Source organism: Nuphar pumila, chromosome 7 (assembly GCF_984573655.1).
Source record: "Nuphar pumila chromosome 7, dmNupPumi1.hap1.1, whole genome shotgun sequence".
Lineage (NCBI taxonomy): Eukaryota > Viridiplantae > Streptophyta > Magnoliopsida > Nymphaeales > Nymphaeaceae > Nuphar > Nuphar pumila.
Genome location: NC_143255.1, coordinates 116475920 through 116502435, shown reverse-complemented (window position 1 = coordinate 116502435; position 26516 = coordinate 116475920). Strand labels below are relative to the sequence as shown.

Sequence of the window (26516 nt, the reverse complement as noted above, 5' to 3'; positions counted from 1 at the left end):
TTTCAATAGAAAATTGCACGAAAAATGGCCTATCTCGTGTCCTTTTAGCCGTATCATTGTGACATAACCCCACGAGATTAACCCACAGTTTTGAACACGAGTTACAACACCCGCCATATAGGTTCGTTTGGAAACGAACGAGGTCAGATCAAGTAGTAATATGACAAAACACACAATTTGTACGTTTTGAAATCGCCACCGTCCTTAGGCTTGATCCCTGTGCAACAATAGCATCAGCCACTTTGTGGTGGGCCCCGACCTGCACAATCAAAATGGTGGATGAGCTTTATCGAAAAAAATTGGTGGATGATGAACGGTTGTGAATGCAAAAAATAAATTTGTGTTTTATCATATCATCCGACCCAACTTCGAGACGAACCCATGTTTACAGAGACATGTTTCCGATCCGACCCGCTTTCGTTCCCAGATGCTGCGACTGTACATCGAGTCCGGAATCAGGTGCAATCACATGGCACAAAATTTGTGCATTAAGTATCTGATCACCTTCCATCAGGCCTTGGCCCCGCAACTGACAGGTCTGTGCCCAAGATGGAGGGTGATCAGATACTTAATGCACAAATAGTTGTGCAATCATATTGCACCTGATCTTTTCAGGTGTGCATCGGCCTTTGCCGCCGCCTCCACCGCTCTCATTTCTCCTCTCTTTCTCAAAGCCTCCCATTTCGCGCCATGTATTCCCTCCTATTTTCGAAACCCTAGTTTCTCGTCCGCTCTCCCCCAAACGCCCACCTCTGCTTTCGTCAATGGCCGAAGCCCCTCACGAATTCGTCCGAGAGTTGGAGCTCCGGCTCCTCCGCTGCTGTCTTCCGCCTCCATGCCCTCCTCATCGCTCCTCTTCGACGCGCTCGCAATGCCCAGGATCCCTCGGCTCCCTGGCTGAAGAAGTCGTGTCCTTGATCGAGGAGGGAAGCTACGCCGAAGCGCTTTCGTCCCGCGCCGCGCGGATCGTTTTCGGCTTCGCCGGCAATTGGGAATTCGAAGATACGAAGGCATGCGCCGATCGGTTCTATCTCCAAGTAGAGCAGAGCATCGAGGAATTCCTGCGGAGTGATGCGGAGGGCGAGTCGGACGGATTCGTTAGAGGGGTTATCGTCATGTCGGTCGGCGTCGCTGCTTTTCTGGCCTTCACTCAGTGTAACCTGACCGGGTGAGGCACATCCTCCCAGTGCCTTCTACGCCTCATGCTTAATCGGTGCAATATATGGTGCTTCTGTGGTGTTTGGTTTTGTGCATTTAGGCGATATAGTTGGCTTATTTTAGCGTTTTGAAGACATCGTTTTGTTTCCTCTCATATTCTTTTCTTCTTCTTGGGCTCGCTAAGCGGTTGCTTTTTTTTGCACCAACTTCCCGGAAAGATGGAAATAAGTTCGGTTGGATACACTCCGATTTAGATGGATGGGGCACTTTGTGATATTGCATTGTGGATTTGTACTGCAAGTTTTCTTATATTGGCTTCACGGATCACTATGAATTTCTTTGGCGCCGTCTTGTTTACAACTAACTGTTTTTTATGCAGGCCTCCATCAGAAGACTTTCCTTCGGTTCCTCTACGGTTTCAAAGTTCAAAATGCAATGAAATGTCTGAGTGGGATATGTGGGCTCGCGAGCAGCTTATCTGTGATGGGTCTGATTTGCTTGGGAAGTTCGTTCTTCTGCAGGTAGTCGGAATCCCACTATGAATATGTTTTAGTTTCGAGCCAATTACTGTTATTAGTTCTAGCTTAGTCAAATACCTGGTCAACGGCGGGCCGTATTTGTTCTCTCTTTGATCCATTTATGACCCAACTGTTCTCCTTTCCTGCTTGATATTGACTACAATTTCATTATATGAGTGGCTTTGGCGACCACTGGAGGTGATTTGGCTTTTCGGGCGGGTTTGGTAGTGTTTACTGTGAGATTCAGATATTGTCCCTTGCTTTATAGGGCATGTAGAGGCTTGGAGAAATCTCAGGCTGTTTGGTGGCTTGATAGACAAGGAACCTTGGCATGGAGGGTTCTTGTCCCTTCTCGATTGGCGTGGTTTAGGATGAGTCCAGGTGAGGAGACCGTACATGGTGGATGTGAGGGAGGATAGTGTTGTTGATGCTTCCCATCTTTGAACCAGACGTTGAAGTTGGATCCTATTTTCAAATGCTCCAGTGTTGGTTTTAAATCTCTTTTCTCTCTCTCTCTCTCTCTCTTTGAATGAGGTATGACATGTCATGGAGTGAATGGCATGATGCAAATGAGTTTTGTTGATGTGGCCATTCATGAGTGCATGCAAGGAGACTAGTTGACTCCATTGTGTACACATGTATGGCAGAAATTACCACACCACTTGTCTTTTTGGTTTAGCGCAGGAGTAAAAATATGTCGGGTTCAACACAGACCATGGTGGATCTTAATATAGGTCGGACATTTGAAGTGGTAGATTTGAATTTGAGGATCCAGATGTGATTTTCATGGTCCATTTAGTGTGGATTGGCATTTGGATCGCTGGATTTTGATGTGTGAGCATGATTTTCTGGCAGTGCAAAAATTGGCTGTAAAAAATGCATCAAAACTCGTCAGCACAAAAACTGTATTTTTTTGGTCCAATAAAAAAAAACAGAAAAGATTGAAGGGTTGATCCCTAACAAATTGACCATGCTGAACCCATCTATGGGGCTAGGGTTGGATTGAGTCAAAACAACTTGTACCATTATGTCTTATGTCTTTTGTGTACATACAAGTGACTATAACAAATATATTCCAGTATGTATGTATGTCATATCACTTATCCATACTTTTAGAAATTGCTGTATCGTGTCCTTCGGTGCTCATACCTGCACCCCATATCGGTGTGGCATAGGTCTGGTGATTAGGTGGACTTGGCCCCATGTATAGTGCAGACAAAGTCTTGTAATAACTGATCACTTATGTTATATTCGAAAATGCATGCACATTGACATTATGTTTGAAATCCATCTATTATCATATAATTCTTTGGTTTATGGAAGCCATATGAACTACTGTGCTTTGTTCTTGTGAATTATAAGTATTAGGATTTCATTATAGTTTAAAGGAAGGAAAGTAGAAGAGTGGTGGCCGGCGAGATAGTTAAGTTTTATCATATCCGGAATAAACTGATGTTATTTTATAAACTTTGCTGTTGATATTCTTTAGTGATGATTTGAAAGAAAAACAAAGAAAATGACTTGCTTAACCATCCACAATGCATACAAGGACAATAAACCTTCTTAAAGATGGTAAGAATAACTCCAAACAACAAAACTCGACAAAGAGGACCACTTACACAAACAACAGAACAGTAAAACTTTGGAACTATGCCATCTGTTGCTTCCTCATGCTATACAAGGGGTTATCATGTACATAAAATTATGGTGTAGCATTCCCGAATGAAATAGGTATGATGCTTGAATTTTTCTTATCCTTCTTTTATATTGAGGTGAAAATACTGTTTTGTTTACTAGCCTTCTCCGGTTCCATTATTTGAACAAGTGGTTCATTTATGAGCAAAGTACATGCATATATTTGATAAATTATATGATTGTTGAGATTATGGTTTATTATGTGATGTAGTGTAAACATATGGAATTTATATTACAAGAAAAAATTCCCTTGGAATCAGAGTTTTTTGAAATTTATTGAATTTGATTTGAATCCTACTCTGCCTTTTTGATGGTGTAAAAGGAAGAGTAAAATCAAAGTATTTTGATGGCTTTACATACTATAGAGCCATATATGAATGATTAGTTGCAAATTGTGGCTCCATTTACCTGGGATAGTTTTTTTGGAAATTTTCAAATACCCACCAAACTTTTGAGTCTAATTCATATGCATACCAAAAGTTTGGGAGTTTACAATTTCCCATGAAAGTTTTGTTATTGTTTAATCAAATTTGCCCAATCATAATCTGACGTTGAGTTGTCCTGGGTTAATAATAACCCATGTTTTGAAGTTTCCATTTTACCCCTGTAATAATTGAGATGCATGTAGAACTAGAAGTCCAAACCCACTGTGTACTTGCAGTAAAAAAGAAAACAATGAGACTTGAACCTTGCCCTTTGTTTTAAAAGGCGGAGCACAACACCACTAGGCTAACAACAGCTTACCATTTATTATAGTTAGGGAATAATATATGTACATTAGTTAAATGAAATTTAACCGACCCAACCTGCCACTGATTCAATCCATTTGATAATATAATAATGATGGGATTTAAGAATTGAAAAATGAAATTGATTGGGTATGGGATCTTTATTTCCAAACCCGAACCCACCTGGTTATTGTTTATTTGAATAGATCAGGGCCGACCTGTTGACAGCCCTATCATTGGTATTCTTAAAAATTAGTATGGATTTGGATTCAAATCCAACTCATATACCATAAAAGGTCATGGATTTATATAGGATCTAATTATTCAGTTGTATGTGATTGAGGGGAAAATTGGTGAAACCAAATATTTTTCATTTGGAAATGTGTGTTTTTGGATTTGAGTATGGGAGGTAGGTAGGGAGGGTGCATTAAATGAAGGTTAAAAATGTTTCCTAAAAACTTGGCCCTCTCATTTGAGAAAGGTGTATGGGTATCATGGCCATTTTAATAAATAAACCACAGAATTTATTGGAGATAACTAAATAGGTGTCATTTCATTAACCCTAGTAGTAACTTTGGTGGGAAATTGCAAACTCCCAAACTTTTGGTGTGCATATGACTTAGACTGAAAAGTTTGGTGGGTTTTCAAAAATTTCCCTAGCTTTTTAAATGCTATGCCAACAAGAATGGTAACGTCTTTCCAGGGATTGCTTTGACTCAACCATTTTCCTTTCCTTAGTGACAGCGTCAGCTTCTTTGTGGTATAGTGTGTGGTGCTTATAGGTATTTTGTTAATGAGCATGCACTTTTGTATAAGTCCACTGAACTAATCAAAGATTTCATATAGTTTTTGACTTAGATGGTGATGGAGTATGTACATTATATAAGATCAGTGAACTAATCAAAGATGTCAAGGATGATCTCTTTTGGGTGGCATAAATCTTCTGACCTGGTAGAATAACCTTCTCTTCTCATTTTCCCTTTTTCCTCCCTTCTCTTTCCTTACCTCCTCCCATCTTTATGTCACATGGATACAACTGTAGGTATGAGTATGCAGCCATCTTCATGGATTTTTCTGTTATGAATAGTACGTAAGGAGATACAGTATGGGAGCGGAAATGGAGTGTCTAGGGATATAGGCCCATCCTTTTACAATGTACACATTTTTTTTTTAATATAAATTGCTGTTCATTTTAATTTCAAGCTACACTTCAGTAATTTTAAATTTTCTGACTTGTGCTGCACAAGAGACACCCCACATATCTTCTTCAAAGATCTAAGTTATGACTTAGATAATCAGGAACTGCAATATAAAGGTGATGTGAACAACACACAAGGTTGTAAATTTTTTTTCGGAATGTAATCATAATTTTTTTTTGATTCAAGTATGACAATTCTCGAAACTCCTTCTCGAAATACATATGTGCTTATAGAAGGATAGACTAGAAAATTGGTTTATGGTTGTAGCGGCATCTTGAATCGGATCTTATTACAGAGTCATGAGGTTGACAGAATTTTTTTTCCGGAATCGGTTGGATTTTTTGTCCTCTTATCCTTGTAGATAGCTCTTCTTTAGTAAGTGTTTTTGCTAGGAAAATGTGGTGTATAATGGAATTAACTCGGGTGGTCCATATTCAGCACCTTTAGGCTACTTTTTATCAGATAAAGAGAGAGGGAGATGTTTCTCACTTCAGGGATAGACTAAACTAACCCTAAAGAATGCCAATAACATCATAAATGTACAGCCAAGGGAAAAAATGAAAAATACCCTGACTGTTAATAGTAAGTACATGCGATTGTCAAATGTTATGGATATTTGTAGTATATATATATTTTTGTAAATCTATGTGGTTTTGATCCTTGAAATAAATAACTTATTGGTTGCTTTCCAAGTCACATGTTTTTAACTTGGTTTCTGGGTTTTATCTGCTATAGAAGGAATTTCACTGTGAATGGTTTAAACTTGTCTCTTTTCATGGACTTTGACTGAGTTCTTTTTCATGATTGAATATTGTCTATGTTTCTCATTTTCATTTTCTTTCATCTTTTTTCTTTTTGGAAAATGCACATTACCATATTGATTCAACAAGTCTGTTATGCAGTTTTTTTTGATGCCTCTTTTCCTCCTTTCTCTGGTGTTCTAGTATTTGGTTTATGCCAAGCGTCTGTTGGTAAAGGTCAACAATCTGTCATTGGATGGGAGGAATTTCTGTTTTAGTAAAATCAGGAGCAATTCTTGGTGGTTATTAAGGGTTTTGGTATTTCAACAAAGGATATTAGAGGAGCGGTCTCCCTCATTATATGATGCATTGCAAGCATTAATACAAGACACTTTACATGATTTTGGCGGTTTGGATATTGCTTATGATTATTGGAGAAACCAGTTATGTGAAGGAGAAGCATCAACAATCGTATCAGCAGCACATTTAGAGGCTGGCATCATTGAGCATATTTATGGTCGTGTTGATTCTTGCAGGTAAGTTTTGCTTTCTATTTAATGGTACTTTTTAAGCTGCGGTAGCTATTCTTGCAATCTATTTAAAGGGTTTTGCTGTTCCACATATCATGGTTCCACCCAAAAATATTTCACACTTAATTGGTTTATCTTGATTTAATTCTACTGCCTATTATTTTTCTTATTTCATGTTTCTCATAAGAAAGGTGTCCAAAAGCCACACAAGAATGATTGTGACTAATGAGCATTTATAGCCTTAAAGAATTAACATTTTTTTCTATTGTTTTTTCTTTTTCTTCATGTATTCCATAAGAAAGGTTTTCAACAGCCACATGAATAGTTTACTGTTGTGATTAATGAGCATTTGTAACCTTAAATAAGCAATATTTTAATAAGCTTAGTTTAGTCACTTAGTACATGAAAAGCAATGTCACTTTTGAGGTATCGTGAATGTATTACCTCAGCTTCAAGTGATTAAGAACAAATAAAGAAACTGAAATGCAAGGGCTGTGATCACTTCAATTGCCTGACTATGATGGCTCAAGTTTATTTACTAAAAAAAGATCTTTAAAAGCACCTACTAAAAATATAATGTGAAATTATAGGTCTAATAAAAAATACAGTCCACCCAAGCATTTAATGCCACAAGTTCTGAGTAATCATATGCAATGGTGCCCATATCAGCCGAGCCCAAAATGGGATGTACATTGTAAAAAATGTATTTTAAATTAAAAATTCAAAAAATCCAGAAAAATGGAAAAGTTCTGAAAAAATTCATAATGCAAGAAACATTGATATTAGCTATAAAATAAAACCATAACATCACATATCAAACAATTATGACCTTGCACAAGCCGAAGCGTTGCGACTCCCTTGGGGCAAGGGGTAAGCCCACAGAGTTTTACACTGCCAGGACAATGACCGTAACTATGGCAGACAAAGCCAGCACAACTAGGTCTCTGATCCTGGGGGTGGGTTTTCCCTATAAATAAATAAAAAAAATTATGAACTACATAAGACATTGAACATACACGATTCAAGATAATATGCTATGAATGACATGCATTTCTCTCAAGAAAAATGCAAATTATGAAATACTACGCACTACTATCACATATTAAACAACAAAATAAGCTAATAAGTCACATGATTTAAAATAGTGCATGTTTATAAGGCTGTGGATGTTCCATCTTTGCATCAAACATCTCCTTTTCTTGTCTTTTTTTTTCTCCAAATCCTGGAGCATTTGTTGGCATTACCATTTTATGGGCTTCAACAACTCCCCCGATGTTCGCGGGGCTACATTGTGTGTCTAGGCTAAATGGTGCTTTACACACCTCTGTAAGTGGGATTTTTACAATAATTACATTTAATCTTAAACTGATCCACACTGCTTTGGGTGCCCCATTGCTTCATCTTCCACCAAAAAACACAAAAAGAAGATCAAAATAGTTTTTTTTCTAAAAACCTTAATCCACCCTCTTGAATGAAAAACGTGAGGAAAAGATGATCCATTGGTAGAAAAATGTAAAAGGCCTCTCCCTATGTGAAGAATGACTTCTAAATCCCTCTCAAGTTCTTTAGGGTGTATGGGTTCCTCTCTTAAGCCCTCTAAGAATGAGTATGAAATGGCCTTAAGAGCCCTTTATTCCACTCCCCTTCCCCCTTAAAAAAAAACGGTATCATACAATACACACCTGGATTGAGATATGAGTGCCTATCATATTGGGTTACCTTGTAGTTATGATATGTGTTGATTCTGTCAGCCCTAGATTCTATTTTAGAGAGAGAGAGAGAGAGAGAGAGAGAGAGAGAGAGAGAGAGAGAGAGAGAGAGAGAGAGAGAGAGAGAGAGAGAGAGAGAGAGAGATTCATTAACCCTAATCACCTATTTAAAAAGGTGATTAGGTGGAACAAAAATTACAAGTAGGCATACGTAATTATGCTTAATTACGTATGACCACCCCAAGACTGATGAATATTACTTTTAACACTCCCCCTCAAGCTGGAGCATATATATCTATCATGCTCAACTTGCTGCAACATCTTAAGAAACCTGCACTTGCGAGAGGTTTGGTGAAGACATCTGCAACTTGGTCTTCAGACGTCACATGACTAGTAGAAACATGCCCCACCAGCACTAAGTCACGTATATAGTGACAATCAACTTCAATGTGTTTCGTTCTCTCATGAAAAACTGGATTGTTAGCTATGTAGGTAGCTGCTTGATTATCACACATCATTAACATTCGGGGTAGAATCATCACTTGTAGATCTTTTAGAATGGACCTAACCCACATCATTTCAGCAATTGTTTGAGCCATAGCTCTATATTCTGATTCAACACTGGAACAAGCTACCACAATTTGTTTTTTACTTCTCCAAGTAATTAAGTTTCCTCCGACAAACACGCAGAACCCTGTGGTGAACTTTCTATCATCGATGGTCCCTGCATAGTCTGCATCTGAGTATGCAATTATATCAAGGTTGGAGCTTTGTTCATATAGCAATCCCTTTCCAGGAGAGGATTTCAAATACCTGAGAATCATCATAGCTGCCTGCCAATGCACTCGAGTAGGTTTGCCCATGAATTGACTTATCTTGCTCACGACTAAGGAGATATCTGGCCTTGTTACAGTGGCATAAAAGTTTACCAACCAAGGATCTAAAACTTCTACTGTCAATATGTTCTGCTTCTTCATCATACATATGCAGTTTAGGATCCATTGGAATATTGGCTGGTTTGGCACCTAACATCCTTGTTTCCTACAGTAGGTCAAGTACATACTTTCTCTGTGATAGAACTAACCCCTCACTGATTCTGGCTACCTCTATGCCCAAGAAATATCTAAGAGAACCGAGATCTTTTGTGACAAAGTGCTTCTGAAAATGAATCTTTGTGTCTGAGATGTCCTTTGCACTACTCCCTGTAAGAATAATATCATCTACATGTACAACCATAACCACAATGCCATCATAGGTTTTCTTGATAAACAGGGAGTGATCTGAAGATGACCTGTTGAAGCCAAATGCAGACATAATTTCAAATAACTTTTGAAACCATGCACGAGGACTTTGTTTAAGACCATATATAGCCTTCTTTAGTTTGCACACCTTGCTACACTCCTCCTAAACCTCAAACCCGGGAGGTTACTGCATGTACACAGTCTCAGACAGAGCTCCATATAGGAAGGCGTTTTTCACATCTAACTGACATAAACTCCATCCATAATGAACAAACTACAGATATGACCAACCGAATAGTCTCAAGACGAGCTACTGGAGAAAAGGTCTCAAAGAAGTCAACTCCATATGTTTGAGTGTACCCTTTAGCGATCAACCTGGCCTTGTACCTTTCAATTGAGCCATCCGAGTTATACTTAATAGTCCCACTTACATCCAACGATATCTGCATCAGTGGGAGGAACAACCAAATCCCATGTATCGCATGAGAGCAAGACATCCATCTCAACCTGCATCGCTTGCTTCCACTTAGGATCTAATAATGCTTGATGATGATTAAGTGGGACAAAAGTGGCAGATAAAGCAGAGATAAAATTCCTCAAGTGAACCCCAAGCCGTGCCTCGTTAACAAACTTGGAAATAGGATGTAATGTGCATTGTCTTTTACCTTTTCTGAGAGCAATAAGTCTGTCATCATCAACATTAGACATCTCAATATTTTTAGGAGAACTCACTTCTGAAGAAGGCGGTGGTGTAGGTGTTGATTCAGGTGGTGATCTGCGAGTGTACACCAGAGGAGGATCATGATACCGAGCAAATGTGGGAGACTGTGAATGAGCGATAGTCTTAGAAAATGTCTCCAAGGGAAAAGGAGGAATGAGAAGAGGCAGGGCATCACCCTGTTCAACATGCAGTCTCGATGCAGTGGTAGAAAAATAAGGAACAGATTCAAAGAAAGATACATCCACACTAACATACTCTAAATGGGAGATGAGATCATAACACCGGTAGCCTTTTTTGATTTTTTGGATATCCAAGGAATACACACTTGATGGCTTGGGCAAATAATTTATCACGGTTAGGTCCAAGTTTATGAACAAAGGAAACACATCCAAATACTTTGGGAGAAATTGGGAACAAATGAGCATTAGGATAGAGAATTTGCAAAGAGATTTGTTCTTCCAAAGATGAAGACGACGTACGATTAATGAGATAACATGGAGTGAGAATAGCATCCCCCCAGTATGAGGGTGACATATTTGATTGTAACATAAGAGTGCGAGTTACATCTAGAAGATGCCTATGTTTTCTCTCAGCAACGCCATTTCCTGAGATGTATGGGCACAAGTAGTTTGAGGACGAATGCCACGATTTCGATAAAATTGTAACAATTCATTGGACTTGAACTCGAGAGCATTATCAGTGCGGATAATCTTGACGAGAGAATGAAACTGAGTCTTTATTTTAATGATTAAAGACATAAGAATGGAGGCAACCTCCGACCTTTCTTTTATTAAGAAAACCCATGTCAATCTGGAAAAACCATCAACAATAACTAAGTAATAACGACACTGAGACCGACTAGGTACTCTACTAGGTCCCCATACATCAACATGCAAAATCTCAAACATTGCTTTACTCAATGGACTCTGACGAGAAGGAAATGAGTTTCTGTGATGTTTGCCCAATTGACAGGCGTCACACTGGAATAAATCAGATGGAGAAATCTGAGGAATAAGTCTACGAAGCTTTGACAAATGAACATGACCAAGACGGAGATGCCACTGGTAGGTACTGGAAGATGACTCAGACATAGAATTCATGGATCCAACCGACTGATGTAGACAATAGATCCTCTTCCCTGAACACACAAGATCAAATATCACCCTACAATTATTCTCCTTAGCAATACGACTAACAGATAGTAAGTTTTGAGGAAATGAAGGAGCATGAAGGACATTAGTCAATTGAAGTGTGGGGGATATAGGAATGTTTCCTTGGCCTACAACAGGAGAAGATCTTCCATCAACAAGTATAACATTGCGAGGTTCTGCAATAGGATGTATCTTAGAAAAATTATAGGAAGTCCCACACAGGTGTCTAGAGGCACCCAAATCAACAATCCATCTACTACCTTGATAACTCAGGCTACCACCTGTAGAGCATGCCACATCAGCAACAGGCATAGGAGCACTCGAACTAGGAAGCCGGTGAGACACCAATTCATCATACTCTGCACGACTGAGAATAACCGAATTGCTGGAGGAGGTAGTGGGGTTCTCTGTCTCGAGTTTAACAACTTGAGCCTTGGACGCATTCAGTTTAGGTGATGGGATAGGAGGTCGACCAGTCTTATCCCAGCACCTATCTTCAAGATGTCCAAGTTTACCACAATATGTACATTGAAGTCTTCCTCTACCTCCAGTAATGCGTCCTCGACCTCTTCCTCGAAAATTCAAGAAAGTACCTCTTCCACGACTTGAGGTGATTGCTAGGACAGATGCTTGTGATTCAGATTGAGTTTGAGGAAGAGTGATGGCAAGCCTACTCAGACGATTATAGGCTTCAGCAAGAGCAGGAATATCAGAACTAGTTAGCATTTGGACTTTGGCAACTGAGAATTCCGATGACAACCCTGTAAGAAAACAAGCAACCATAGTCTGCTCCTGATGGATCTTCTGTTTGGTGCAACATAAGGATTTGTGTGCATTTAGCCTCTTAAAAGCAGATTTAACTGAGGCATAGTATTTGGCTAAAGTCTGATCTCCTAGCTGCAATTGATAAATCTCCTGTTCAACTTGTAGAATACGACTCACATTAGTTTCATGATAATATGTATCTCGGAGATTGTCCTACATTTGTTTAGCTGAGGTGTAATAAATCAGTCCGTCAGCTATATGTGGTTGTACACTGTTCATTATGCATGACATCACGATGTCATTGTCTTCATCCCAGGTGACATATTTTCCTATTCTTTCAGTGGGTTCCAATTCCAACAAGACGTGCTTTTTTCGATGACCCGAAACAGACATCATGAAGGTGCGAGACCACCTTGCATAATTAGAATCATCTAGATTAACTGAACATCCATATGAAAATGGATTTGCAAAGGCCTTATATTCACCAATGGCCTCTCCCTTTTGATTATTATCTAAAGCACTTGACTCAGCCATGTAAAATTTCCTTCACCCGGGACAGCAAAAGATTTTTTTTTTTAGCAAACCAACTATTTCTGTGCAACAAGAATCTCCTGCATACTTTGTTTCCAGATCAGAATAGTGATCAGATCACTACCACGACAACAAAATATTAAACAACGACTATCAACTTCGAGATTAGAAGTTTAGAACAACTACCATTTAATCTTCCAAAGCAATGATCTGATCGCAGACATTCAACAACGACTGATCACTATTTTTAGATCTGATCGCCGACTGCAATAGTTCAACTGCATCCATTAAAAATATTTTAAACCCAAGATGATATCAATCCGATCTAACCGTGATCTATAATTTTTTCTCGATCCAGTCGATGTCTTCAGACACGATCTACAACCAGCAGCTGCATCGTCTTCAAGCCACAATCAGTTCACGATTTCAGCAGCTTCTCCACGATCAACACCAGCACACGATCACAATCGGCAAGTGACCTCCACACCAGCAGGAAGAAACACGATCACAGAAGCAACACACGACCTGCACTGCTCACGACAGCACGTCACCAGCAGTGGGAACATGATCACGGCAGCACAAATTTTTTTTATCTACAGCAGCAGTGTCATCCGATCCACGACATCCTGTCCTTCTTCACAATCATCAGCAGCAACGTCATCCCAGAAGGGAGACCTGCTCTGATACCATGTTGATTCTGTCAGCCCTAGATTCGATTTCAGAGAGAGAGAGAGAGAGAGAGAGAGAGAGAGAGAGAGAGAGAGAGAGAGAGAGAGAGAGAGAGAGAGAGAGATGCAGTTGGGATTAGCATTGGTGATGACAACATGAACCCTAAATTCAAACCTATCCCTAAGAAACCAAGGAAACATATGTGTTAGGGGGAGGGGTAACAAAAATTTATATTTTGTGGACCGATTTCGTAGTGGCTTGAAATTCATCTTTCCCCCTCCCCACCCCCACCCACTTGAATTGAAAACCCAGTGATTTGAACCTGCTGATTGAAGATGTTCCCTTATGATGTTGATAGCACTGATCTTTAAAATGAATATACTTGCATCTTTACAAGTCTAATGTTCAAACTTCAAATTACTTAGTGCTTTGAGGTGTCATTCTTGATCAATTGGGTGCACTTGTATTCTCTTGGCCTGTTGGATCTTCCACTGGATGTGTAATTTCGAACATAAACTTGTGATATGGGTTTCAAATCGATTTAGTCGAACCTAAAGTCTTCATCAAGTATTGACCGGCTTCACTTTTATAATGTGTTCTTTTGACTTGATCTCGTATTGTGGTATGTCTTTGATATGTAAAAGTTGAGTTGCTTTCCCATGTTTGCTGTTTCAGCCTCCTGTGTAGGACAATGGAAATATGTTCTCTAGAAAATATGCTATGCTGCTTTTTTTCCGAGCAATTAAACCTCACTATAGCCACAATTAGTAGTTTCTAGGATTTGCAATTTGTTTCTTTTAAAACTCTTCATCCTGCTAGTTTGTTAAGATGCTTTGTGCTTTTCCTTGGGAAACATTTGCTTTCCCATGTTTTCTGTGGCAGCCTGCAGATGATAGTCGGGTTCTCTAGAGTCCATGTTGTGCTATTTATCTCTTGGCAATAAACTTCACAGGCCTAATTTAGTATTTTCTAGCATTGCAGTATGTTTCTTTTAAGCTATTCATCCTGCTAGTTTTTTGTTAAGATGTATAGTACTTTCCTCAGGAAACGTTTTGGGAGTGCTGAAGAATCATGTGGGCTACAACTTTCTGTTACTGGGATTCTTGGTTTCCGTACTGTTCACCAGGTGCTCTTTATATGCGTTTGTTGGACGTGCTTTGATCTTTGCGCATGTCTTTTCTGAATGGTTTCATATACTTTTGTACAGGTGGATGCAAAGGCTCAGATGGTTCTTGTTTCGGCATCAGATAAGGAAAAAGGTCATGATGTGGCCCTTGTAGGTGGGTCTACAGTCCCAGTTAGTTGGTCTGATGAAGATTTAGTTTCACATTCTCATACTGGTTATGAGGATTGCGACGTATTACTTGCTCCAAGATTGGTAGGCAATGTTGAAGATACTGGTAATGCTAACTCTCTGCACGATGCTGGTTCTGCTGTATTGGCTTTAAATTCTATCCAGCAGACTGTGGCCTTGGCACAGTGTCTTATGATTAAAAGAAGCACGCCTGATGATGACATGCAGAGTATGTTTTCCACCTGTCTTTTTTCAGCTTGGGTGCCTGTGCATCATATGCTGGTTCTGTTGTATTGGCTTTTGGCATGGACTAGTGATCTAGTTTCTAAGGATCCAAGTCATGTTGACATATTTTTCTCCAAGTCAAGGAACTGCTTTACTAGTTTGGGTTCTACATGGTTAGAGGGAATTCATATTTTTCACAATGTTTTTCATTTTTAAACATGTTTCACGTAAATGACATCTAAGAGATTTAAAATATACTATTGAAACTTGTTAATATTTGTTTGTGCAAGGATACTATTTCATTGGTCAATGAATACTCTTATGATTGCTAAAGTGAATGCTAAGGAAAAAGCTACTATAAAATATACTTGAATAGAAGCTAATGCAAGCTAGGATTCAGGAAAGGCATATGAATTGCATAGACAATTACCCAAGGAATGTATGTTGGGGTTGAACTAGTGTTAGAACTAAGCCTGGGGGAGAAAAAGTGTATTAGTTGTTTTGGTTGAGTACTTCGGGGATCTACCTTAAACCTGTAGCTGTTTGCTTCTGTTATGGAAAGGATAAAGTGCCATCAACCATTCTACAAGAGTTGTGGTTTCTTATTGATTCTTTTGTATAGTGATTAGTTAAGATATTTTGGCAATTTATTAAAATACTAATGGGTGTATAATACATTTCTATAATGGCAAAACATAAATTTTTTTGACAGTTCTGAAGATGAGGCATGCAAACTACTAAAATATTTTGTCTCATGTGTTCAACTGCATTCGAAACATAAAGTATGAAAGAACAAATATATTCCTATTTACATGAAAAAATGCATGCATGGCCACCAAAAGTGGAATAATTCCTGTGAACTTTTGTGGAGGTTAAGCTTATTAAATAATTTTTCCCTTAACAAAATTTGAAACACCAGTAGCTCCACTGTTGTTTGACACCATTAAGGTGTAAATAGGTAAGTTTAAAAAAACAAAATCTGCGTTTGCTAGTTTTATTTGGGAATATAAAGCATATATTAAGTACTTCAAAACTTGTTACAGAGTGAGCACACATTATTCTTCACCCTGAAACATAGAAGAGTGATATTGCTTTATTTGCTAACTCTCAGAATCATGCACCATACAATAGCATTCACATAGAATGGATAAACTTTTTGTATTTTATTTCCATATTGGTTCTTCTGTGAAAATCTTTGCCATAAAATCAACTCTATAGGAGATCCAGTTCAGTTCATTAATAACAATCTTGCTTGTTGACGACGATCTGGGTTGTCATTGTTAAAATGTATTCTTCAATCATTGTAATTATATATATATTTTATATATATAAAGGATGATACATATACATATATGGTATATATGTATATGTATCTTCCTAATTATATATATAAAATATATATTTCTCTATTATTAGTCATAGGGGTAGTTTAGTCATTTCACTTATTTTTACACATATTCCATTTAGAATATGATTGATTTTTTTTTATTTTTTTCTTTTTCTTTTTTTATTTTTGCGGTTTGCACCAGAGTTACCGGAAGCGCCTAGGCAAAAGGGGAAGCGCGCTTCCCCGAAGCGCGCTTCGGAAGCGCGAAACGTCGCTCTTTCGAAGCGTGAGGGGAAGCGTCCCCCTTTTATGGGAAGCGCGTCCCCCTTTTATGGGAAACACGCTTCCCATAAATGGGAAGCACGCTTCCCCCACGCTTCCCCCTCGCTTCCCCCTCGCTTCCCCCATTTTTTTCATTTTTTCGCTTCCCCCTCGCTTCCGGTTCGCTTCCGAGATGGTTCAGAATTTTCTTCTAAGTGGTCCCACGCTTCCCCGCTTCCTAAATTTTTGAAAGTGCCTCGCTTCCCGCTCCCGCTTCCCGTATCGCTTCCCGCTCCCGCTTCCTCGACAGGTAACTCTGGTTTGCACCACCTAGGGAGGCTCCCCAAAAGAGTCGTTGGGGAGCCCCCAACGGTCACAAATGTGACCGTTGGGGGCTCCCAACGACTCCTTTGGGAGCCCTCTATGTGTCTCCTCTCTTGTGTTATAAATAGGGTCTCCGCCTTGTAATTCGATATTCTTGAGGGAGCTTTAACTCCATTGTAAAAGGGTTTTTACTCTATTTTTCATAATAAAGAGATATTCTTTTAGCCTTTTGGCTTAACCCCTTTGTGGGTTTAGCACTTTATGTGCTTTTGGTTGCTCCTTAGTGGGTTTGTGTATTTGTACCTTTAGTGTGCATTTATGGGTTCATTATCGAACCCGTTGTTTTCTAACATGGTATCAGAGCAGGGTTACGATCGGGTTGTCTTTTTGGTGCATTGAAAAGCGCGTCACTCAAGAAATGGTGCAATATTCATTGTTCTTCTCTTTTTTGAAGTTATTCGGTATGTATTCCTTTTCTTAAAGTATTATGCATTATAAAACTATTTTTCTTTCATATATTTTGTATATTTAGTGTTTATGATAGTTGAATCCTTTCTTTTCACATTTCATAATTCACGTGTTTGCATGTTTTAAAATATCTCCTTTTAAATTTGGTAAACTTGTTTGTTTTTCAAATATATGATTGCTAAAAAATGGGTCGTATATTATATGTTTAAATTTGATGTCAATCCTACTTGAACTCGTATGGCTTTAGGTGTTTTCTATTATGTTGACTTCAAGTATTAAAAGCTTGAAGTTCATATTTTCCATGTCTTTGTGCATGTGTATCCGTGCCTTTGTGCACTTGTAAGAGTTCTCCTTGTACCCTTGTGCACACTTCTTAGCATTGTGTTTATACGCGAATATTTTTTAGAGATTTTTATATAAATGAGCATACATGGTTGTGATAAAAATCTTTTGTATGTGTAATGAGTTCTTAAAGAAAGTTTGGATGAGATTGAATTTTTTTTGTATACGAAGGATTGTGATAATTCATATACTTCTCTACGCATTCATCGATTATCCATCACATATAATAGTAATTTATGTTTTTCAAAATTGTCTTCAATTATGTGAGATTTATGATTTTTACATAATTGTTTCATGATTTACCTATAAGTTAACTTTTAAAATTATATATGTTTTCTTGCTAAATTAATGATCTTTGCTTAAAAGGCTCTTGACTCTCATATAAAGCCTAATTTGTTTTGAGGTCCTTTCTTGTTTAGGGATTTTAGTGCATTTTTTGTGAAAAATTGATATAATTCTTGTATGAGAATTTCTCACATCTAAATATTTGTTGTTCACTTTTTTATAAATCATAAGTAGTTCTTGTTAATGATCACTATTTGTGAGAACTCCTAAAGGTCTTTCAATGTTTTTGGTTTATTTAAAGAATTTTGAATTTTTTTTGTGTTAAGTATGTTGTATAAACCATTGTGTTCATTAAGAAAGATTTTTTAAAAGAACTTCCCACACTATATAGAATCTTAATATGCATTGTGTGTCTATTGCATCTTTTGGTATAAAAGATTTCATTAGTTTTGATTTTCTTCTAATGATGTAACTTTATAAACTTGTTTGTTTGTATTTTTCACATAAGATTTCAAAACCTCTTGATTGTATCTCTTCTTTTAAAGGATGCCTACGTTGGCCGTAATATGGTCTTCTTTGTCTTAAATTGCATTTGTTAAGCATGTAATTGCATAATTAAAGCTTGAAAGTCTCAAGCATTGTTTTTTTATGAAGTGCATGCTTTAAGTATATGCTTGCTCATGTTTGTGTATTTTACGTATTTTGTGCACATTTGTTTCTCAAGTATTTGCATTTGTATGCATTCCTTCTTTTCTATGAAATACATGCATTAGTGCATGTTTGCTATGTTTATGCCTTTGTGCGTATTTGTTCAAGTGTTGTGTGAGTGCCTTCGTGCACATCTTTTGTAAAGCTTTTTGTACTTGTATGTGTATTGTCTCTTCGTAGACATTTTTACATTGTGAAGCTTTTGTGCACATTTCTTTTTGTGAAAGTGTAATGGACTTGGATATTGACTCTTTTGTTTAATCATTATAAGACATTGTAAGTGCTTATAGCACTTTGTATGTTTCTGCATATCTCATCACAATCAACTAATATTAAAACTTGTATGGGATTTAATCCTAATTTTATAAATTTTCAAGTACTTTTGAATATTCTTTCTTTGGGTACTGTGTTAAAGCTCTCTTTGTGAACCGTTATGGTTCTTGTGATTTCTTTGTTAAAAGCTTGGTTTTCTTCTCTTAATTATCCCAAGAATTTCTTTATATGTCATTATGTTTTTGAAAGAGTATTTTTGCCTTTTATGACACTTATTATGTCCATCACAAGTTATATGATCCATCAATCCTTTTTGGCCTTGTTATTATTATATTGGAGATGTTTATCCAGGTGAGTTATGGGCACCTCGTGTTGTGTCATTTTAGATTGTCAACTTGTAGTTTGACTCTAAAATGACTTGTTTTGAGATCTCTAATTATGAGTGTCACTCATTTATTTTTTGGCCGTTGTTTTTATGGATGCTTTTAATTATGTATACTTGTGATGAATGTCTAAAGTTTGAAACCTTAGTGTTTCAAGGTATATTGAGAAATTGATGTTCTTTAATTGTATTTCCATTACAAGCTTTATTGCCTCAAGTGTCTTCTCCTTTTATGCCCCTTATCTAAGTGTCATCATATGTAAACAAGATTTTTTATTACACCTTTGTGTGTTGGTAGCCCTTTATTGGCTTTATTCTCTTGGTTTAGTAGCTGAACACACTTGTCTTGAGTGCCATTATACGTAGACAAGGCACGTTGATTCACACCATTGTGTGTGATTTTAGTCCATGTTGGCATTTGTGTCTTGGTTCTAGTCGCTGAGATGTGTGCCCATGGTTTGCTTCTTTCACTCATTTCAAGTGTCATTTTATGTAGACAAGAGATGTATTGTCACACCTTCGTGTGTATTTTAACCCATGAATGCCTTAGTACTCTTGTTCTAGTAGCTGAACATACTTGATTTTGAGTGTCTTTTTACGTAGGCAAGAGATGTTTTTAGTCTATGTTGGGATTTATTCTCTTGTTCTAGTAGCTGATACACTCATTTCAAGTATTATTACATGTAGACAAGAGGTGTTTTGTACACACATTTGTGTGTGTCTTTGACCTTTAATGGCATTATGATTATTTCTTGTTCTAGTAGCTTATACACTTGATTTATGGGTTTTGGAAGACTAATGAGGTGGCCACTTGTAGTGAATAAGATATTGTTGAGATTTACAAAATTCCATATTTATGAGAATTTGAAATTTGGTTTTGATATGAGTTTTTCTAACTCATATTATTTTTATAGCACAATTGCTATGCGCACATGTTCAAATCAAAGAATATATTTTGATTGTTTTGTCTCATAAGTAGACTTAAAACTTTTGAACTCTTGTGTTTTATACACTCTCTTTTATCACATGCTCTTGAGCATTTCCTTTGTGAAATCGCCTTCAAAAAAATTGCTTGAATCAATAATACTTGTTTTCCTATCTTGTAAGCTCAAGTAATATTACTTGATTAAAGTATGATTGGAGCATGTTCATTAATGACTCTTTTAAGTGTTGATTCAATATGCATATGCTCATAATGTCTTTTTAAGCTCTCACTTGATTAAGATTCATATATTTTCTTATGAGTTGGCTCTTTGAAGGCTCTTTATGTTGTCCCTTCATGAACTATTTCAATATTCTTCATTGTGGCTTCTTGGTTCGTCATTGAATCGTATGAATGCATTAAACATTCTTATTATATATTTTTGCGTACACTTTAAAATTTTCTCATTACTTTTTAAGTATATGATTTTGAAAGTTGGTATTCTAAAATCATGTTGCATGCATAAGTAATTATCTTGTCCTGACGAATCCTGTGTTTTAAATAAAATAGTTATGCTTTCATTATGCATAGAATATATTTTTGCACCATTGTTTTTTGGATGATTCATCTTGTTTGAAATATTCCACTTGATTAAAAGTGCAAAGATATCTTTTACTTGGACCTTTTCTTGGTTTGTTCCACAAGATTGTGAAGATGAGATGCAAAGAAGTACCTTGGATAGATAATGAAAGGTGCTCACCATTAAAGACAATTGGAGGAAGACATTTGCAAATTTCAATGACATCCTTACTGAAGACTCTTGGAGCCTTGAGTTTCTTCCTCTTATATTATTCAATCTTGTATTATAAATAAGGGTCTCCCCCTTGTAATTCGATATTCTTGAGGGAGCTTTAGCTCCATTGTAAAAGGGTTTTTACTCTATTTTTCATAATAAAGAGATATTCTTTTAGCCTTTTGGCTTAACCCCTTTGTGGGTTTATGGGTTTAGCACTTTATGTGCTTTTGGTTGCCCCTTAGTGGGTTTGTGTATTTGTACCTTTAGTGTGCATTTATGGGTTCATTATCGAACCCGTTGTTTTCTAACAGTCATAACCTGAAAAGTGGGTGTCCACACTTAGCTAAGCAAGCAAACTGTAGTTCAAGGTCTATTGTTTCATATTGAAACAGATATACACCTCTTGGCTTGGGGTGTGTTTTGATGCTGGGTTGGTACTGGAACATGCATTGGCATCCACAACTCAGTTTTTTATGATATATTTACACATGGGCGTTGATAACAATCATAAGAAGAAGAAAAAGAAGAAAAACGAAGATGGAAAGTTGCGGCTAAAACCCACACTCTATTATGAGATTAGGGCTTGATGTCCTCTTATGATGGTATTTATTGTCTCAGTTGCATGCACTTGGATTAATATTGTGAAAGTATCTCCAACAAGATACTATGAACTATATTACAATATTCTTGGAAATAAATGCGTATACAAACGCCCAACAAGAACACTTGTGCACACAATGCACAACACAAACTTACAAATGCACAAATACGAACCCAAAAGTCATAAGTTCCACTAACACAAGCTTGGGCTATAATCCCAAAGCCTTACAAATACAAGGGAAGAGGCCCTTATTTATAGGGCAAGAGAGAGCCTTGGGAGGGGCTTCACACATAGTCGTTGGAGCCCCTCCAACGACTAGTGTGTTGCCCCCCCCCCCACAAGGTAAAGTACATTGTACTAAAAAGAAATAAAAAGATTTAAAAGAAAAAGAAATTGCAAAAAGAAATTACAATCATATTTAAGAAATTGAATATGCGTAAAAAGACCAAACTACCCCTACAACTATTATTAGAAAATATATATATTATATATATAATAAGTAGATACATATACATATATATTAATATATGTGTATGTATTACCTTATATATAAAATATATATAATAGGTTATATGGTTTGAATACATAATTTAACACCCCCTCTCAAACTTAGGGCAGGATGACCAAGAGTTTGCTAAGGAGGAAGTTGAAGCATGAAGCACACAAAGCTTTAGTGAAGAAATCTGCCAACTTGTATTCTGACGTGACATATAGAAGATCAATGATTTCTTTGAGATACGCCTCACGAACATAGTGGCAGTCCATCTCGATGTGTTTAGTCTGCTCATGAAAAGTGTGATTTTTGGTAATATAAGTTGCACTTTTGTTGTCACAACACAGCTTGGTAGGCCCTTCTATTTTGATTCCCATGTCTTCTAGCAACTGATGAATCCATACAATTTCCATGATAGTAGTTGCTATGGCACGATATTCAGGTTCAGTCGAAGATAGAATAACTTTTTGTTGCTTCTTACATCTCTACGAAATCAGTGAGTCTCCTAAAAATACACAAAAACAGTGGTGGAGTGACGGTTATTTGGGTCACCTTCCCAATCAGAGTTAGATCAGAGTTAGTATAAGCAATTAACTTTAAATCTGAAAAAGAGGAAAAAAAACTTTTTTATTTAGAGTGCCCTTTATGTATCTTATGACTCGCAAGATGATACTCATGTGGACGGAGGTTAGTGCATGTTGAAACTGGCTTGCCGTATGAATTGCATATGAGATATCTGGTCTTGTAATACTCAGATACATCAACGATCCTACAAGCTGTCTGTAGGAGTAGGATCAGAGAGTACACCATCATCAATTTTCATTTTAGCTCCTACTATAGTAGGAGTTTAACAAACCTTATCATCAATAATACTTGACCTGTCAATAATCTCAGACGCAAACTTAGTTTGAGACAAAAAATACCCTCTATTAGAGTAAGCTACTTCAATACCCCACAAATAAGTTAGAAAACCCAAGTCAGACATTTCAAACTTATCCTTTAAAATTGATTTTATGCTTTTAACCCCTTTAGAATCACTTTCGGTTATAAGCATATCATCCACATATAGAAGTAAAATAATAATCTCTGCATTAAATTTCTTAACAAATAAAGCAGTATCAGTAAAGCGAGATGAAAAACCATTTTCTATCATTACATAGTTAAACCTATCATACCAAGCCTTAGGGGCTTGTTTTAAGCCATAAAGGGCTTTCCTAAGGCGAAGCACCTTCCCTTTGGGAGTCTCCATTTCAGGTGGAACATCCATGTAAACTTCTTCATTCAAATCACCATTCAAAAAAACATTCTTAACATCCATTTAATAGATGTTCCATTTGTTGATAGAAGCAACAGAGACGAGACATCAGACAATTACCATTCGAGTAACGGGTGCAAAAGTTTCTTCATAGTCAATCTCACACTCTTGACTATACCCTTTAACAACTAATCGAGCTTTGTATCTCTCCAGAGATCCATCGCTCTTAGTCTTAATCTTAAATACCCAACGACAACCTATGGTTTTCTTTCCAATAGGTAGAGTTTGGAATTCCCATGTCTCTGCTTTCCTAAAAGCAGTGAGTTCATTTTGCATAGCTTCTTGCCATTCTATACATTTTTTAGCTTCATCAAAATTCCTTGGTTTAAAGTAAGAGTGAATAACACTAAGACAAGCTCTATATCTGGGTGAAAAAGAATCAAATGAGACAAACCTATATGGTACTCTTCTACTTCTCTCAGTTCTTCGTAGATCATCATTTGTTGAACTAGAACTACTAGGTTCACTGTATTTTTCAATAGCACTCCTGAAATTACTTTTATCTCTGTGGATATATGTTATAGGTTCTCTTAAATCTTCTTCATTACTATGTTGAGGTACCAAGGGAAGATGAGGGGAACTATCTTCATTTTCATTGATGTCATTAGGAGTAAAACCATCATCACTATCTTCACTGCCATTATCGTGAGCTAACATTTCAAATAGGAAAGAATAATCCATGTTATCTTCACAGGATTCACCTTTTTCAAAGCCATCAACATTTTCCAAAAAACTCACATTTCTGGAGACATACAACTTATCATTCTTGACATCATAACAACGAAACCCCTTATGGGTTTCGGAATATCCAAGAAAAGCAAGAGAATCGTTTTAGGTGAGAGCTTATCATTCTTATCAGTAAGAACAAAGCATTTACAACCAAATATTGTTAATCGACTATAGTCAGGTTCTTTAGTATAAAGTTTTTCAAAAGGCGAGATATTGTTTAAGTTTTTAGAGGGTAGTCGATTTATTAGATAAACAAATGTAAGAGCAACTTCAGCCCAAAAACCTTTTGGGATATTTTGAGAGACCAACAAAGTTTGGGTTGTCTCTATTATATGTCTATGCTTTCTTTCGGCTAACCCGTTTTGTTGAGGGGTTTTTGGACAAGATCTTTGGTGGAGAATACCATAATTTTTCAGGTAGTTTTTGAAATCATTTGAAAGGTATTCTCCACCTGAGTCAGTTCTAAAAATTTTGAGATTCCCATTAAGCTGATTCTTAATCATCATATGATAGGTTTTAAAAGTTGAAAAAACTTCATATTTGTGTTTAAGAAAATAAATCCAACAATATCTCGTATAATTGTCAACAAAAATAACATAATAATCAAATCCACCTTTTGATAAAACTGGTGCTGGACCCCATACATCAGAATGAACAATTTCAAACGGTCTAGTTGTAAACATAGATCTTTGAAAGAAAGGTAATTTTTTTATTTTCCCAAGTATACAATCATTACAAGTGAAATCACTTTTCCATAAACTTTTGACAAAAGGCAAATGGATTTTTTTTACAATATTTGGATGTCCAAGTCTTTTGTGCCATACATTAATATCTTTTTGGACAACATTACAAAAAGGATTCTTTGGAACTTGAAGGGAATCAACATAGTAAAGATCACCCTTCCTAGAGCCTTGCCCAATCCATCTCCCGGATTGGCGATCCTACATTTGTTAGATGGGAATTTTATATCACACCCATGATCCGAGAGTTGAGAAACGAAAATAAATTTAAGTTTAATTTGAGTATAAATCTAATTTTTGGAATAAAGAATCCTTGGTTTTCAAAGTTACCTATTCCTTTTATTTCAAGAGACGTTCCATCCGCGGTTGAAACAAAGGATGAAAGGGGATTTTTTGTATAATCGGAAAAAGAATTAAAACTTGAAGTCATATGAAAGGAAGCACCCGAATCCAAAAGCCAAGAAGTCTTACCGGAGGGAGAGGAGGTTGACATGGCCCCACCGGAAGTGGCCTTTTTTTAGAAGGGGTTGAAGAGCATCTATGATTTGTTGAAGAGAGAGGGCTTCATTTGAAGATGATGGGCCTTCTTGAGATGTAGTGGCCATGACAAGAAGCTTTTTTAACTTTGGAGACATGGGTTTGATGTGCCCCGGTTCCTTACAAAAGTAGCACGGAAGCTTGCTATAGTCCCTCTTTTCTCCTTGTCCACTTGGATTTTGGTTTTTGAAATGAGGAGGCTTGTATGTCTTTAAGTTGTTTCCCGGTCTTGAAACGACATTTACACCTTCATTATCTTCATTATTTGAAGGTGTGGCTAATACACTTGGGGTATTCTTGCTTATACACATCCGAGTTTCTTCCCCACTTAACTTAGTTAATACATCTTCAAGAGGGGGAAAAGAAAAAACGGATAAAAGAGAAGTTCAGATTTGTTCGAATTTAGGCCTAAGCCCATTCAAAAAATTAAAAAATCTATATTCTTCCAATTGTTTGTGACGAAGCTCTATTGCTTCACCACTCCATTTGGGTTTGAGCATAGCAAACTCATCCCAAATACAAGAGAGCTCAACAAAGTACTCTCTAATAGACATTTCTCCTTGTTGAAGCGTTAGCGCCGTCTTTTGGAGATAGTATTTATGGGATAAATCCCTAGAGGTATACATCTTTTCAAGATATACCCATGCTTGAGAAGCCTTCTTGAACTTTATGATATTTGCATTGATTCTCGTTTCTACGGATGAAAATATACAAGAGAGGATTTTAAAATTCCTCATTTCACATTCTTCATGCTTTTTCGTATATTCTTCAATGACCTTGGTTCTTTCATCTCCTTCAAGATTTTTTATCTCTCCTCCTTCTATTAAAGTGATCTTGGGTTCCGGTTCGGGAATCGAGCCTTGAACATAGCCCCAAAGCCCTTTTCCTTTGATGTGAGCTTCCATGTTACCGGCCCAAACATGATAGTTGAACCCATTGAGTTTGAACCCAAGAGAGAAATGAGAGTCTTTTTCACCCATTAGAGAGGAGAGATTATGAAAAACAATACGTACCTCAAAGGCTTTTCAACTCTTTCTTGACAAAAGATGCTTCTAAAATATTGCCCGAAGGAGATGATCCACTCCAAACTCCAATAGCTTGAAGGCACATTTTTTGAAGCACTTCAAAAGAGAAGAAAC

The 26516-nt window shown here is 37.1% G+C and overlaps 1 protein-coding gene across 4 annotated transcripts in view; it reads left to right on the top strand.

Moving 5' to 3' along the window:
* The first annotated feature begins 640 nt into the window (after positions 1–640).
* Positions 641–26516, top strand: part of LOC149833087 (uncharacterized) — a 45366-nt gene continuing 19490 nt past the window's right edge. For all 4 annotated transcript variants that reach the window (XR_016433147.1, XM_090012709.1, XM_090012710.1 and 1 more), the window contains exons 1-5: positions 641–1168; positions 1538–1679; positions 6243–6574; positions 14400–14481; positions 14563–14878. Coding sequence is in view for 3 of the 4 variants with exons in the window: in XM_090012709.1 (XP_089868835.1) it covers positions 765–1168; positions 1538–1679; positions 6243–6574; positions 14400–14481; positions 14563–14878 (1276 nt within the window). In the remaining variant the exon portion in view is untranslated. The remainder of the gene's footprint in view (positions 1169–1537; positions 1680–6242; positions 6575–14399; positions 14482–14562; positions 14879–26516) is intronic.